Source organism: Dermochelys coriacea, chromosome 7, assembly GCF_009764565.3.
Source record: "Dermochelys coriacea isolate rDerCor1 chromosome 7, rDerCor1.pri.v4, whole genome shotgun sequence".
Classification (NCBI taxonomy): domain Eukaryota; kingdom Metazoa; phylum Chordata; order Testudines; family Dermochelyidae; genus Dermochelys; species Dermochelys coriacea.
Window position 1 is genome coordinate 50,350,966 of NC_050074.1, and position 17,292 is coordinate 50,368,257.

The following is a 17,292-nucleotide window of genomic DNA, read 5'->3' on the forward strand; positions in this document are numbered from 1 at the left end:
TAACTACGGATACATAGTCAATACTCATAACTTCTGATACAAAAATGATACATGCATACAAATAGGGTAATTCTATTCAGCAAATCATACATTTCCAATGACACTTCACATGACGTAACTTGCATAAAATACATCATAATTATGTCAATTATATCATAATAGTATCACTATGAAGAATATGGGGTGCAATGTCATAGTATGATCTTACCCATCTTGTCTCTCTAATATCTTAAGACCAACACAGCTACAACAACACTGTATACTTTCCCACTATGTCTGCCAGAGTCCGTAATTTTTTGATTATCAAGGACCAGGGCTGAGGGGAGAGCTGAATGGGTAGAAAGATGTAGTGGGAGAATCTGAGTTCAGAGCATTCTGGAAGGTCTTTCATGTTTTTACACAAATCCAGGGAGTATGGATTTTATTGATATAATACACTGCATCTGGAGTGGGAGCATTTTTAAGACAGACAAAAAATAGAGAGAGTCACTTACTACTGGTTGGTGGCAGTAACAGCTGACGACTGTAACAGTTATTGGCAGCTGGTGATAGTTACCTGCAGAGGGGGAGTTTACTGGCAGCCAGTTTACATCTGGTAGCAGTTACTGGCAGCTAATGACAGTGAGTGATATATGGTGAGAGAAATTATTAGTGACATTTGGTGAATGAGACAGTTATTGCAGCTGGTAAGTTGGCAACAATTCCATGGCATTTATAGCAGCGGGTAGTAGTTATGGATGTTTGGTTACAACTGATAACAGACAATGACAGCAGTAGATGGAGATAGCTGGTGATAACAGTTACGGGCTTTTGGTGACAGAGTAACAACTGGTAACAATCGTAATTGATGACAGTAACAGTTTGACTGTTGATGGCAGTTACTTGCAATTGGTGATAACTGCTGACAGTTGGTATTGCTGTATAGAGCAAAGTTCTATAGTTAAGAATGAAAATGAACCCAGAGAAAAACAATTTTGCCAATTATTGTATTACTAATAAACTATACCAAAACACTCCACTGCATATACTTCTGCCCCTGGGGAGGGATGAGAAAATAACACATGAAAGAAATTAGTCATGTTGCTATTGTTGACCAGTGCCTGGTGTGGGTCACAGCTGAGAATGCCAAATTCAGGACAGACTGACATAGATAGGGCAGACACACCCCAAACTGATGGTTATTCTAATATTAGATTCACCAAACCAGTAAGGGTATGTCTTCACTACCAATGTTAAAGAGCTGCCATAGCAGCGCTTTAACGTGGCTGTGTAATCGCGGCACCTGCCCTGCCCCCCACGAGGGGAATAGCTACCAGCACCGGGAGCGCGGCTCCCAGTGCTGGTGCTCACTGTCTACACTGCCACTTTACAGTGCTGAAACTTTCTTGCTCAGGGGTGTGAAAAAACACCCCCTTGAGCAATGCAAGTTTCAGCACTGCAAAGTGGCAGTGTACACAAGGCCTAACAAAATGAGCTTCTGTAGCACCACGCTGGTTACCAAGAAGCCAAAATACAGTGCCCTTAGGCAATCCAACCCTTATCACCACCCAGAACATCTGGTCTTTATGATGAGAGGTTACTGAAAACCAGATTCATCATATGAAAGCTCTTCCAATCCCAAAGGATCAGCCACTTCTCCAGGTAAATAAGTAAATTCATGGTCCATTTTGGTAAATTTCACTGTAATAGGATTTTAAAATGAGTAAATTTCATGGTTTCAGCTATTTAAATCTTAAATTTCACAGTGTTGTTATTGTAGGGGTCCTGACCCAAAAAGGAGTTGTGTGTGTGTGTGTGTGTGGTAAGGTTACTGTACGTTATTGTGGTACTGCTATCTTTACTTCTGCACTGCTGCTGGGGTGGAAGTGCTGTCTTCAGAGTTGGGCAGCTGAAGCATGGAGGCTGCTGGCCAGGAGCCCAGCTCTGAAGGCAAGAGCGGCCACCAGCAGTAGCACTGAAGTAAGGATGACATGGTATGGTATGGCGACCCTTCTGTGCTGTTGCTAACAGCGCGCTGCCTTCAGAGTTTGGCCCTTAGCCAGCTGCCACTCTCTGGCTGCCCAGCTTTGAAGGCAGCAGTGCAGAAGTAAGGGTGGCAATACTGTGACCCATCACCCTAAAACATCCTTGTGATCCCTTTGAGCTCCCTTTTGGGTCAGGACACCCAATTTGAGAAACACTGGTCTCCCCCATGAAATCTGTATAGTATAGGGTAATAGCACACAAAAGACCAGATTTCACAGGGGAAATCAGATTTCATGATCTGTGACGCGTTTTTCATGGCCGCGAATTTCATAGAACCCTATATATAACTCAGATCTTACCCAAAAACATGGATGTAGCCAATCCTTTATTAAGTAAAAGCTAAAGGTTTAATGATATAAAAAGAAGAGAGTATTAAATGGTTAAGAAATCATATACATCAGGGATTCTCAATCTTTTTCTTTCTGAGGGCCCCCCCAACATGCTATAAAAACTCCATGGCCCACCCATGCCACAACAACTGTTTTTCTGCATATAAAAGCCAGGCCTGGCATTAGGGGTAGCAAGCAGGGCAATTGCCAGGGGCCCCATGCCACAGAGGCCCCTGCAAAGTTAAGTTGGTCAGGCTTCGGCTTCAGCCCCAGGTGACGGGACTCAAGGCCCACACAGCGGGGCTTTGACTTTCTGTCCCGGGTCCCAGCAAGTCTAATGCCAGCCCTGCTTGGCAGACCCCCTGAAACCTGCTCGTGGCCCACCAGGGGGACCTGGTCCCCTGTTTGAGAACTGCTGATATACATTACAATTGATTTTCAGAATTTGCAGGTCAGGATAATAACAGTGATGTTAAATCCGCTAGCTTGTAATAAGTCTCCCTGATTTACTCAAGCAGGTTGAGAGTCATTCAGTTTGCTGTTCAAAGCTTCCTTAGAAAATTACAGTCCAGAGATGAGAAGCAGGAATGAAGAAAAAGCAGTGATGTCATAGCTTGCAATTTATAGCTCAGCTCATGTGCATGGAAAGTTACTGGTAAAAGATGGCTCTTAGATCACATGTCCTTACATGCTTGGCTGAATCATAGGGGTATTCATTGAGTACCTACTCCTTGAAGAGTTTTTGGGAGGGACCCTGGAATAGTTGACTGTCCTTAATGGGCCATCAAGCAGGCTGGCTAGTGTTGATGCAAATCTGTCAGAATGGGGGGGTCACCCAGGAACACAACACATGTTGGAGATGCAACTACATAGCAAATATTCATAACTTCAGATACAAAGATGACACATGCATAGAAACAGGATTATCAAATTTAGCAGATTATAACTATTCCACTGACCTGCTTGTATTAGATTTAGTGCAATTGTGCAACAGTGGTAGCAACAATATAAAAGGTCATCTTCCTTTTCATATAGCATCATAGCTACTGTAAGGTGCTCAGATAGTACAGTGATAAACAGGGAACAAAATCCTATATAGAAATGACCACAATGAACAACAGAGGTTACAGATACATTCATATAAAATGCAGCTTTCCTGTGAAAAATAACACTGCTGGGCTCCATGTTCATTGTATCTTGATTTTCTCCATATAAAAACTTATCCACAGTACTAATAAAGACATGTTTTTATTTTATCTGTCACATCCTGGTTTCTTAGAATCCTGGTGGGTTGCTTGACTATGATCTCTGTTGGTGATAGGTGACCCAAGCCTATTAGGGTCTCTCTGACTTCAGCTCAAGTTGAGGGGGAAGGGAGCTGAGCTCTGCAGGGACACCATGGCTTTAGCCCATACAGAGTTTGGAGAATTAGCCCAGCAAGTTTTCCTGGGCTCCAGCTTGTGAGGTTGGGGGAAAACTGGTCTTTGCATAGCCCACCTTTGCAGTCTAAATAGACATCCTCCTCTCAAAGACTGAAAGAAACCAAGAGGGTATGGACTCCTATTAGCTGGGCTGCCTGCACATTTATGTGGGGGCTGGTTTGGACTCCTATTTCCCAGAAAGTATGTATGCTTGTGGGGTAGGATGAGTTGGGTGCATGTTCCTATTGGCCAAACATGGGCATAAATAGTGAAGGCGCAGGTTGGTGCACACAACCTGCCAGGGTTCCCTCCCACTCTGAATTCTGGGATACAGATATGGGGACCTGCATGAAAGACCCCCCTAAGCTTATATTTTACCAGCTTAGGTTTAAACTTCTCTAAAGCACTAATTCCTTAAACTGATATTGCTGCCACAACCAAGTGATTTACACAAAATATTCAGGGAAGGGTCACTTGGAATCAGCGGGCGGTCCAGAATCATAAAAGCATAGAAATGTACAGCTGGGAGGGACCTCACAGAAAGTCATCAAGTCCAGCCCCTTGTGAGAAGCAGGACCAAGTAATCCTAGACCATCCTGACAGGTATTTGTCCAGCCTATTCTTAAAAACCTCCAGTGACGGAGATTCCACAGCCTCCCTTGGAAACCTATTCCAGAGCTTAACTATCATATTGTTAGAAAGGGTTGGAGAGGATTCAGAGAAGAGCTACAAGAATGATTAAAGGATTAGAAAACCTGCCTTATAGTGATAGACTCAAAGAGCTCAATCTATTTATCTTAACAAAGAGAAGAATAAGGGATAACTTGATTACAGTCTCCATAGGGAATAAATATTTTACACCTGGGGGGATTCTGTGTGACTGTGCACCCGCAGAAAATGGCCCTCCCGCAGAATTCCTGTGCTTCCCTGCAGAAAATGGCAGGGAAGCAAAGGGAAGCTGCGCGGGGGAGGAAGGTGGGGGAGATGACTATGGGTGCAGTGTTTTTAGGGGGGATTGCCCCCCCAAACAGAGGTGGACCTGGGGAGTACACGGTGTTACATGCCACGGCACCCCCCCATTTCTGCAAGCGTAGAGCTGCCCAGCTGAGGGAGGCTGTGTGTTTCGGCTCCGATGACTCCGCATCTGAACGTCACCACCTCAATCCTAGTACCAGTTGTGCTCCCGTTCTATGTGCTGGGCACCTTCCTGTTTTCTGTGCAACAGTGAGTGCCCATGGTGGGGCTCGGGAATGGGGAGGTGCGGGAAATGAGTGAAAGCAGGGTGAGGGGGTGGGGAGAAGAGGCAGTGGGTAAGGAAGGGGGGTGGAATAGGGCAGGGGAAGGGGATGGAGAAGGAAAGGGGATAGGGGAATCGTGGGAAGACGTGGGAGTCCGGCATGCAGCGTCCCCTAGGCAGCAGGTGGGGCTCCCCTGTTAAGCAGGACCATTGGACCCTCACTCTGATAAGCCCTACCCCCCTCCACCTGGACCCCTTCAATAAGCTCCCCACATACAGACCCCCACCCCACTAATCCCCTACCAGCTGCACCTGGACTCCCACCCCATCAAGCCCCACTCCCCCAGCATCCGGATCCCCAATTGAGCCTCCCAGACCCGCTCTGCTCTATCATCTCCCCACACCCAGAAGCTCCCCGCTGAGCCCCAACCACCTTCACCTGGATTCCCTGCAGAGTTCCATTGCCCCTGCACCTGGAACCCTCCAATGAGCCACTGTGCATCCAGATCTCCCACGGAGCCGCCTGCACACAGATTGCCCTACACAGAACCCTCTCAATCCCCCACACTAAGCCCCTCCGCACTTGGATCCTGCTGGGATGAGCCTGCCCCGCCACCCCTGGTGCACCTGGCACAGAGGGGCAGAGCCCCAGGGTGTTTCTGGCCCAGCCCTTGCATTGTGTCAGGGTAAGGTGCAGCCTCAGTGCCGAGTCACTGTACAGGGGAAGGTCGGGGCTTCAGGGTGATCTCCCACCTCAATGCAGCCAGTGGCCTGTGCTCCCCACTGTCATGGTGGAGCCACATTGATTGACAAATAAAATTTGCAGAATTTTGCAGAATTTTAAAATATTGTGGGCATAATTCTCTCAGCAGTAATATTTAATAATGGGCTTTTCAATCTAACAGAGAAAGGGAAAACACAATCCAGTGGCTGGAGCTGAAGCTTCACAAATTCAGACTGGAAATAAGGTGAAGGTTTTTAAGTGAGAGTAATTAACCATTGAAATAATTGACAAAGGGTCATGATGGATTATCCATCACTAACATTTTTTAAATAGAGTAGATTTTTTTCTAAAAGACCTACTCTAGGAATTATTTTGGAGAAGTTCTATGGCCTGTGTTATACAGAAGGTGAGACTAGATGATCACAATGGTCTCTTCTGGCATTAGATTCAGATTCATGGAATCCATGAACATTTTTTCTAATATCTAAACTATCTTTCCTGCTACAGATCAATTACTTCTTATTCTACCTCCAGCAGACGTGGAGAACAACTGATCCCTGTCCTCTTTATAACAGACCTTATATGTGAAGACTGTTATCAGGTGCCCCCTCAATCTTCCTTTCTCAAGACTAAATACGTCCAGTTTTTTTAACCTTTCCTCATAGGTCAGGTTTTCTAAACTTTTTATTTTTGTTGCCCTTCTCTGGACTCTACAAATTGTCCACATCTTTCCTAAAATGTAATGCTCAGAACTGGACACAGTATTCCAGCTGACACCTAACCAGTGCCAAGTAGAGTAGGACAATACCACCTATGTCTTACAAATGACACTCCTGTTAATACACCCCTGACATTACTTTTTCACAACTGTACAACATTATTGACTTGTATTCAATTTGTGATCCACTATAACCCTCAGATCCTTTTTGGTACTACCACATAACCAGTTATTCCCCATTTTGTAGTTGTGCATTTGATTTTTCCTTTCTAACTGAAGGACTTTGTACTTGTCTCTATTGAAGTTCATCTTGTAGATTTCAGACCAGTTCTCTAATTTGGCAAGCTTGTTATGATGCTGACAGACCAGAGCCATAGACCAATTCACTTGTGGGTGAACATCAAAGAAATGTTAAGTATAATAGTACGCACAGACTAACTCACTCATGTGTTAATAGAGATCAAAGGAAATGTTGACTGTATTGTTTTTGCCTATCTATATCCTGTTGTTTGTTATTATATTACATACACATTATGTATCTCCTGTAATTACATAAACCTAGATCAAGGTGTGTGTTAATGAAGAGTGTATTCAAGTGTTAGAACTTCATGAAAACTAATGGAATGGTACTTGATAAGTGAGAACAATACTATTCCTATTATAATGTAATGGCAGGGATTTATATGATGTTTATCCCTGTAACAAGAAATGCTCCCTGGACCCTCATTACATTGTTATCTGACAAAGATATAAATACTGATTCAAAGGAATCCTGCATCTCTGGACTGTTTAGATTCAAACAAGATGAAATAATTGAACTTGAAGACAGAGATCCTCAGAGTTATTCAGGGAAAAGACTTTTGGGAAACTGGCAGATTACTTCATCTCTACTATCATTTTGGATTTATAGACTTTAACTCGCCTGTTAATATATTTTACCTGCTTTAACCTTTCATTTATTTTTCTTAGCTAAGAAACATGGGTGGTGCATGGATCGCTGGCTGGGGGATGCTAGACCGTAACTCCGCCCCTTCCAGCCGAGGCCCTTTTGCCCTACTGCCACAGCCCAGAGCCCCTCACTGCAGCCGCTGGCCCCTGCCGCAGGCTAGTACCCCCAACCCCAGTGGGTTCCCATCCCCAGAGCACCAGGCAGGCAGTGTGACCTCCCCAACCCCAAAGCACCAGGTGGGTGGAGATCCCAGGATCAGCCAGAGCTGCGGGCCACCCACTGAAAGGGGAACTGGGAAGAGTGGGCCAGAGTGGGAAGCAGGAGGGAGCCTGGGGGAGTTTGTGTGGAGCTACACCTGGCTGTTTGGGAAGGCACAGCCTTCCCCAGTCTATGGTACCCACCGCCCATGCTAATAAACATTTAGTTAGTTCACTAGAAAATTGGCTGCCTGCATTGTCTTTCGTAAGATCCAGAGTACTAATTGATCTGGGGTAAGTGACTGATCCTTTTGATTGGAAGTAACCTAATGTGATGTGATTTTTGGTATAGTGACCATTAGCACAAAGTCCAGTTTGTGTGGTTGGCAATATGGGCTAGAGGCCCTAAGGGGACTGTCTGTGACTCCAGGAGTTCACATATATTACTGGTCCTGTTTTCTGACAGTCTGACATGAGATTGGCACTCTCAATTGTGAGCCACTCCTGAAAGCATGACGCTCATTTTGAATTTTAATCCTATTCTCCAAAGTGCTTGCAACCAGTCCCAGTTTGGCATCATCCACAAATTTTATAGGCATACTCTCCAGGCCATTATCTATGTCTTTAATTAAAATATTAAATAGTATCGGACCAAGTACTGACCACTAGATACAACTTCCCAGTTTGATGGCAAGCCATTGATAACTACTTTTTGAGCATGGTTTTTCAACTAATCATGTGCCAACCTTATGGTAATTTCATCTAGCCTACATTTCCCTAGTTTGTTTATGAGAATGTCATGTGTGACTTGGTCACAGGAAATTAGGTTGGTTTGGCATGATTTGTTCTTGACAAACCCATGCTGGCTATTCCTTAATATCCTCCAGTGTTTAATAATCAGTCCCTGTATTTTCCAGATATTAAAGTTAGGCTGACTGAGTTAGGAAGTTTATTATTCCTCGGGGCCTCTTTGCTCCCCCTTTTAAAGACAGGCACTACATTTTCCCTTCTCCAGTCCTCTGGGACGTCTTCTGTCCTCTATGAGTGCTTGTCCAAGAGGAGGCTGGCAGTGGGGCAGCCCAGAAGTGCCTCCTTTTTCAGCACAAATGTCAGCTGAGGCCTTCACCTTGCATGTAGGGTTGGAGATGCCTCAGGACTGAGTCACTCCCTACCTCCCTCCTCTCTTACCTTGTGCTCACTCTACCGCCTGTGAGCTCTCCAGCCTGGCTGTGAATTCTCCACCTCTGCAGAGGTGACACTGACACAGGGTGGGCCCAGGCGCTCATGGACGGATGGGATGCTGGCTCCCATTACTGGGGTGCAAAAATACCGCAGGGGGCATGTAGCCAGCATGGCTAGGCAGTTGCACATTCATCATGGTATGTGGGCAGGCAGAGGCTCCCATTGGCTAAGAACATGTGACTGGCTTGGGCACCCATGGGCCAAGCTGAGAACGACGGGCTGGCAACCAGGTAGGGCTTCTATTAGTGGAGCCCTGCGGAACGCGGACCAGCAGGGTTTCCCTGGGTGAGCACGTGCAAGGTAAGGGGTGGGTGGGCCAGAGGGCTCCCACTGGCCAGCACGTGCCTATACCCGAGGGAACTGAGGCTCTACGGCCGGGCCGGATCGGGACTGATGGTGCTCCAGTTCTATTGGCTCGCAGCGGGTGGGGTGAGCCCGAGCTGTGATTGGCCAGTCAGTGTAAGTGCCCAGGATGGGCGGGTCTAAACCTAGCACCTCCTAGTCCATGCGCGTGTCCGAGGCGCGCCCTGTGACGGAACGAGTAGGGCGCGCCCACGGCTGGCGCATGCTCTGTGGCGGGGCTGGCGGCGATGGAGGTGCTGGGCTGATGGCGGCGGCGGAGGCGGCATTGCGCTGAGGGAGTCTGTCCCGTCCCGCCGGCCCGTCCGCCGCTCTGCCATGGGCAATGAGGCCAGCCTGGAGGGCGGGGGAGCTGAGGGGAGGCTCCCGCCCGGCCCCCCCTCCGGGCACCCGTCGCCGCTCGGAGCTGCCAAGCCGCCTTCAGCACCAGGCGCCGCCGGACAGCTCCCGGGGAGGGCAGTGGCCCCCGCGTCCGCCGACAGGTGAGCGAGCCCGGCCCAGGGCGAGACGGCGGGGGCGGGGCGGCCTGCGTGGGAGGGGGACCTCTGGTCTCGGGCCGAGGGGGGGGAGCTCGCGGGGAGGGGGGCGGTCTCGGGCCGAGGGGGGGGGAGCTCGCGGGGAGGGGGGCGGTCTCGGGCCGAGGGGGGGGGGAGCTCGCGGGGAGGGGGGGCGGTCTCGGGCCGAGGGGGGGGGGAGCTCGCGGGGGAGGGGGGCGGTCTCGGGCCGGGGGGGGGGGAGCTCGCGGGGAGGGGGGCGGTCTCGGGCCGAGGGGGGGGGAGCTCGCGGGGAGGGGGGCGGTCTCGGGCCGAGGGGGGGGGGAGCTCGCGGGGAGGGGGGCGGTCTCGGGCCGAGGGGGAGGAGCTCGCGGGGAGGGGGGCGGTCTCGGGCCGAGGGGGGGGAGCTCGCGGGGAGGGGGGCGGTCTCGGGCCGGGGGGGGGGGGAGCTCGCGGGGAGGGGGGCGGTCTCGGGCCGGGGGGGGGGGGGAGCTCGCGGGGAGGGGGGCGGTCTCGGGCCGGGGGGGGGGGAGCTCGCGGGGAGGGGGGGCGGTCTCGGGCCGGGGGGGGGGGGAGCTCGCGGGGAGGGGGGCGGTCTCGGGCCGGGGGGGGGGGGAGCTCGCGGGGAGGGGGGCGGTCTCGGGCCGAGGGGGGGGAGCTCGCGGGGAGGGGGGCGGTCTCGGGCCGAGGGGGGGGGGAGCTCGCGGGGAGGGGGGCGGTCTCGGGCCACGGGGAGGGGGGCGGTCTCGGGCCGGGGGGGAGCTCGCGGGAAGGGGGGCGGTCTCGGGCCGAGGGGGGAGCTCGCGGGGAGGGGGGTCTCAGGCAGAGGAGGGGGAGCAGGGGGGTCTTGGGGAGAGGGGTGGTTTCGGGCAGAGGAGGGGGAGCTTTTGGGGAGAGGGGGGTCTCGGGCAGAGCAGGGGGAGCTTGGGGGCAGAGGAGGGGGAGCTTGCGGGGAGAGGGGGGCTTTGGGGATGGGGGGTCTCGGGCAGGGAGGAGGGGGAGCTAGCAGGGAGAGAGAGGGTGTCTTGTCGGGCAGAGGAGGGGGGAGCTTGCGAGGAGGGGGGAAGCATGTGGGGAGAGGGGGGGTCTTGGGCAGGGAGGAGGGGGGAGCTTGCGGGGAGGGGGGTCTTGGATAGGGAGATGGGGGAGCTTGCGGGAAGATGGGGGTCTTGGGCAGAGGAGGGGGAGCAGGGGGGTCTCGGGGAGAGGGGTGGTTTCAGGCAGAGGAGGGGGAGCTTTTGGGGAGGGGGGTCTCGGGCAGAGGAGGGGGAGCTTGCGGGGAGAGGGGGGTCTCGGCAAGGAGATGGGGGGACTTTGCGGGTAGAGGGGGATCTCGGGCAGAGGAAGGGGAGCAGGGGGGTCTTGGGGAGAAGGGTGGCTTTGGGCAGAGGAGGGGGAGCTTGTGGGGAGACGGGGGCTTTGGGGAGAGGGGCATCTCGGGCAGAGGAATGGGGAGCTTACGGGGAGAAGGGGGGTCTCGGGCAGGAAGGAGGAAGGAGCTTATGGGAGGGGGGTCTCGAGCAGCGGAGGGGAGGGGGGGCTTGAAGGAGAGGGGGGAGCTTGCGGGGAGAGGAGGGTCTCGGGCAGTGAGGATGGGGGAGCTTGTGGGCAGAGGAGGGGGAGCTTGCGGGGAGAGGGGCATCTCGGGGGGGTCTCGGGCAGGGAGGAGGAAGGGAGCTTGCGGGGAGAGGGGGGGTCTCGAGCGGAGGAGGGGAGACCTTTTAAATTGTCAGCCCTGGGGCAACTGCTTCTTTTGCCCTCGCCCCCTGTCGGCAGCCCAGGGTATGGGCAATAGGGGCAACGATGTTAAAGCGCCGCCGCAGCAGTGCTTTAAAGTAAGCTGTATGGGTCGGTACTGGCAGCCACTTTTTACTGGTATGCTGTACCGGCTCGAACCACCTTATTTTCACCACTAGATGGGTGGCCTGTTTGTGGGGAAGGGTGGGCCTAGGGAAGGGGGGCAAGTGGTGCTCTGTGTTCAAGGTGCGAGGGTGGGTCGCAGGCCCTGGGGAAGGCTAGGAGAGAGGGCGAAGGAGCTAATTATGGTTGGGGAGCTAGGAAAAGGTAGGAGGACAAACCTATCTTCTGTGGAGGACTAGGGAAGAGTGCCAGGGTGCAGCCTGGTGTCAGGGAGAGAGAATGGGGGTGGAATTGATGAATGGGGTGAGCCAGAAAGAATATATCTCCCTGTTTGCATCCCCTGTGTTTGTGCCTGGGTCTCCAGCCTTTTATTGCTCAATTTATTGCAATGCCAATTTGTAGAACACCAGTGACAGTGATTACATCGTACATGTACCCCAAAGATGGCTCCCCTAACTGTAGCTGATTTGTGACATAAAAGAGAAAGGTGGTTATGTAACTTAAAGTACATATATGTAGAGAAATAATTTATGTAAAAGCTTATTGTGACATATACAATGCCATCTTGTCTATTAAAAATCACAAAATGGGAGTGAAATGTTTTGAGAGCATATATTGGAGAGGGAAATAGGATTGAATGTGTTCCTTAAAAAAAACCTATATGATAATTGGAAATAATACGTGGGGAAAATGTGTAAGAGAAACAGACAGTTACTTGATGAAAATGCAGCAGACTCAGTTTGGTTGTGCAGTTTGCCGACAACATGTGGCAAAGTAAGTGTGATGATTTATTTCAGAGTAGCAGCCGTGTTAGTCTGTATTCGCAAAAAGAAAAGGAGTACTTGTGGCACCTTAGAGACTAACAAATTTATTTGAGCATAAGCTTTCGTGAGCTACAGCTCGCTTCATCGGATGCATTTCTTTTTGTGATTTAAAATGTCTTGTCCTCTTCTATGAATTTAAAAGGGCTTGCAATCAGGCCAGTTGTTGTGGTGTTTGGAATTCAGAAAATATAAAAGTATGTTGTGGTAAGAAATCCAAATAGAAAGTTTTTCACATTTAAGCTTGTACTGAGATTTGAACTTAAAATAGGACTAAAATCACTGTTCTCACACTTTAATGATTGAATCAGTCTCCAAATTTGGCTCAATAACTCTTCAGAGGACAGTTACATTTTCTATATAATTTTCTCTAAAATTGTTACTGACTGTTGAAGAGCAAACCTTTTAAAATGCTCCTTTTGAAATTTTGCCCTATTTTCCTCATGTTTTTGAGTTCCTCTAGCTAAGCAATCATAGACCCTTAATTCTTGTCTCCCCCTCCCCTCTTTTCTTCTCTCTCTCCGTGATAACATAGATGTAATCTGTTTTTGAAATTTTAAAATTAACACACATGCAGCTATCATCCTTATTCAGGCCATCCTCATAGATTTACACCAAGATTAGCTAATGGAACTGCTCAGGTCTCCCAGCTATTTCTATTCTCTGATGCAGCCAGTCTGCCTCCATTATGCATCAACTGGGTGAGCCAGGGGGCTGGTTGAGTGTCAGAAGGTATGGAGGGGTGGGCTCTGGGGGACCATGGAAGGGGTGAGTGGGGATGTTTGTAGTGTGTGTGGTGGCAGAATGAATCAGACTTTGAGGGCAGTGAGTAGGGCTTTGGAATGACTGTGGGCTAACAGGAGTGTCTGGGTGGCCTGGAGAGGGAGTGCCTAGTTTCTTTTCACTGACTCTCTGTCTCTTGAAGGATTCCCCTAATGCTGATGCCTACATTTCAAGGTAATGTCACCTCAGGAAGCCAAGTGCCTTAGCGCTTTGAATGGCACTGCTGCTATGATGGCTGTGGTGCAGTGTTGCAAAGCTCTTCAGCTACTGCTGGCTCAGTGCAGAAGTACTGGTCTCCTTCCAGCTAAAGGTCACTAACACAGTCCTGTTCCTCCACTCTATAGCTTCCTCACAAAAGCTGATAACCGCACCCCCACTTTCCAGCCTGTTGGAAATTCCAATATTTTGGAATCTGATGAACCTGAATCTGGATGAAAAGGCAAAATATAAAATCTTTTTCTGAACAAAAAAGTTCAGAAAAATCTAGATTAGCTCCCCTCCCCCCCCCGTGGAAAATTCTGTCAAAATCTATCTCTTCCAATGGAAAACTTAAATTTTGACAAAACTGTTTTCTTATGGTAATGTTTTGTTTAATTTTTTTTGTCCAGACCTATTTGCCACATGTCCCTGACTACATGTCTGCTCTGTTTATGTGACTGCCCCTGAAAGGGCTGCCCACCCTTGGAATAGGCAGTGATGTGGGATGCAGGGACCTGGGAATTGAGGGCAGGTTGGGGGCCTGGGTGGTAGATGGAGGAGGGAAGCTGTCGTATCAGAGGAGATGCACTTTATCTTCCAGCTATCAGTATAGCCCTGATCACCTCTCTGCCTCCCCACATCCCCAGACACCCCCCTCACCCAGTTCTTGGTTCTCCCTACATACCATGAGGAACTGAAGTGCTAGGCACTGCAGCCATGTAAATGGGAGATGGGATGGAGCATAGATGTTGGGGGTGGGGAGAGCATGAAGACAAACTGGGGCTTCTACTCCACCCCACTCTGCAATGAGGGGGGAAGATGCACTTTGAGGAAGTCCCTGGGATTTGTCAGTGTGGCTCTTCTCAGGGCTCGTCTTCACTGCATCATTAGCAGAAGCAATAACTTTCGCCTAATCTGACTCCCATACACACACACAGAGAAATCTCTGTTTCAAGTTAAGTTGTGCTTTAAGCTTGAGCTAGCTAGTTTGGAGGGGGGTGGGGGGCTGAAGCTAAAGTGCTGCTGATACTCAAGTTAGAATAATGCAGTAGAGCTGAAGAAGCTATAACTCATCAGCTGTTAATCCAGTCACTTCAGTGTAGCTCAGGTGTTATTTTGTAGTGTGATCACTGTCAGGGTACATCTAGAATGGAGTTGGAGGTGTAATTTCTAGCATGGGTCGACATACGCATGCTAGCTCTGCCATGATGGCAGGAGTGGCAGGATGGGTTAGCCACCCAAGTACATACCTTGAGTTTCGGATGTGGGATCATAGAATATCAGGGATGGAAGGGACCTCAGGAGATCATCTAGTCCAACCCTCTGCTCAAAGCAGGACCTATCCCCAACTAAATCATCTGAGCCAGGGCTTTGTCAAGCCTCATGCCATTGCAGCTATGCTTCTATTTTTATTTCAGTAGGTCTGATTGAGTTAGCATTGGTTACCTGAGCTGGAAGTTACACTTCCAGCATAGTTGTATACATCCAGTCTCCTCCCATCTCAAACCAACTTCTCTCATATTCCTTTCACATGCAATCCAAATTCCTCTATACCTTTTACCCTGCACACATTGCCCCCTTCTCCACTGCCCTGAAAAACCCTGTACTCCTCGATGCCTTCTATTGCCCTATGTATTCAAATATTAACTGTTGATATGTGTGGGTGGATAAATGCTGAATGTGGTAGGAAAATAGGGGGCATGTTATAGGGAGCAGGGATAATGTTTAGGTTTCTTAGCTTTTGGAGGGGGAATTTGAAAAAGAAAGGCCTTGACAGAAGGTAATTTTTATAAAGTGCAGGAATACACATGGAAAATGTTTTCTTAGATCTAACACATAATCTAGTGCTGGTGAATACAATATACAGTAGAACCTCAGGGTTAGGAACACCAGAGTTACAAACTGACCAGTTAACCACTCACCTCATTTGGAAATGGAACTACACAATCAGGCAGCGGCAGAGATGGAAAAAAAAAAGCAAGTATAGTACAGTACTCTGTTAAATGTAAACTATTAAAAAAAAAATAAAGGGAAAGCAACATTTTTCTTCTGCATAGTAAAGTTGAAAAGGTGTATTAAGTCAGTATTCAGTTGTGAACTTTTGAAAACAACCGTAACGTTTTCAAAGTTATGTACATTTCAGAGTTATGAATAACCTCCATTCCCCAGATGTTTGTAACTCTGAGGTTCTACTGTATTCATACTGATAGATTCCAGGGCTGGAAAGGAGCACTATGATCCTGTAGTTTGACTTCCTGTATAACACAGGCCATACAGCTTCCTCAAAACAATTCCTCAAGCATCCAATCTTGATTTAAAATGTGTCAGTGATGGAGAATCCACCATCACCCTTGGTAAATTGTTCAAATAGTTAATTACTCTCACTGTTAAAAATTCATGCCTTATTTCCATTGGAAACATCAATTTTTAAAACCTGGTGGAAGGGAAATTGAGAAATCCAAAAAGACAAAACAAGCAAAATGGAACATGCAATCTTTAAGCATTTTCTCTAAATCAGTGGTTCTTAACCTGGGGTGCACGCACCCCTTTGGGGTGCGAGATGCCCTTTCTGGGGGGTGCGAGACATGCTAGATTTTTTTAGAAGGCAAATCATCAAAAACACAAATTAAGCACAGGCGTGTAAGTACTACTTTGTTTCAGCAAACCTATGTATTTATTAACATTATACATTTTTAGTGATTACTGAAATAGACAAACAAAAAATTATTTTCAAGTTTTTACTCTAATTGTAGTGAAATTATCTCCCTACAAAATACAGCGTACATGTTGCGGGGTATTTCTTGATGCATGCGCAGATGATGATGTGGCAGTGCCTTGGCTTTGTTTGAATACATATATACACCTCTACCCCGATATAATGCGGTCCTCAGGAGACAAAAAAATCTCACTGCATTATAGGTGAGACCGCGTTATATCGAACTTGCTTTGGCCCACTCTGTTTCTTGTTCCCTGACTGCCCCCTCCCGAGACCCCCATCCCTAATCATCCCCAGGACCCCACCCGCTACCCAACCCCCCTGCTCCCTGTCCCCTGACTGCTCTGATCCCTATCTACACACCCCGCCTCCTGACAGGCACTCAAGGGCAGCGGCGGGAAGTGGAGCAACGCAGCCCCAGCCCGCTCCATTCCATCAACTCCCAGCCACGGCGCTCCGCTTCCTGCTGCCGGTGAGTGCAGGGAGGTTGGGGAAAGGACACCCCCTGTACTCACCTGTGGCGGGAAGCGGAGTTCCGCAGCTGGGAGCTGGCAGAGTGGAGCGGGCTGGGGCTGGGCTGTTCTGCTTCCTGCCGCTGGTGAGTGTGGGGAGGTTGGGGAAAGGAGGCCCTCCGCATTCACCAGTGGCGGGAAGCGGAGCGATGTGGCCCCAGCCCGCTCCACTTTCCTTGCCCCGGCCCCAAATGTGTTGCTGGAAGCGGGGCTGGGGAAAGGTCCCGCACTCACCTGCGGTGGGAAGTGGAGTGCCGCGGCTGGGAGCTGCTGGAGTGGAGTGGGCTGGGGCTGGGCTCCTCCACTTCTGCTGCTGCTGGTGAGTGGGAGGGAGATCCCTTCCCCCAAGCCTCCTCCCCTGAGCGACACGGCTGGGGCTGGGGCGAGGGAAGTGGAGCGGGTTGCTCCCAGCCCCCTGCTAATCCTCCAGGCCACTCTGGGACTGTGGGGCCCCCAAAAGTGCCCCTCCACAGCTCCTACCTCCCAGACTTTGGAGGGGGAGAGCCCCTGACAGCCCCGAGACCCTCTGCCCCTTATCCAACCCCCCAGCGGAACCCGGCACCCTTAACATGCTGCTCAGAGCAGCGTGTCGGAGCTTTACCGCATTGTATACGAACCCGCCTTATATTGGGTCACGTTATATCGTGGTAGAGGTGTAATTCTATCTCTTTCATTCTATAGTTATGGTATAATCTAGGTTAAAGAA

General features: G+C 49.6%; 1 protein-coding gene and 1 long non-coding RNA gene across 7 annotated transcripts in view; one reads left to right on the forward strand and one right to left on the reverse strand.

The window, feature by feature from the left end:
- Positions 1-17,292, reverse strand: part of LOC122460949 — a 526,129-nt gene that overhangs the window by 354,247 nt on the left and 154,590 nt on the right. The gene's annotated exons all lie outside the window — the stretch shown is intronic.
- BSN (bassoon presynaptic cytomatrix protein) overlaps positions 9,389-17,292 on the forward strand; it is a 510,614-nt gene continuing 502,710 nt past the window's right edge. For all 6 annotated transcript variants that reach the window (XR_005293922.2, XR_006282593.1, XR_006282594.1 and 3 more), the window contains exon 1: positions 9,389-9,684. Coding sequence is in view for 3 of the 6 variants with exons in the window: in XM_038409469.2 (XP_038265397.1) it covers positions 9,521-9,684 (164 nt within the window). In the remaining 3 variants the exon portion in view is untranslated. The remainder of the gene's footprint in view (positions 9,685-17,292) is intronic.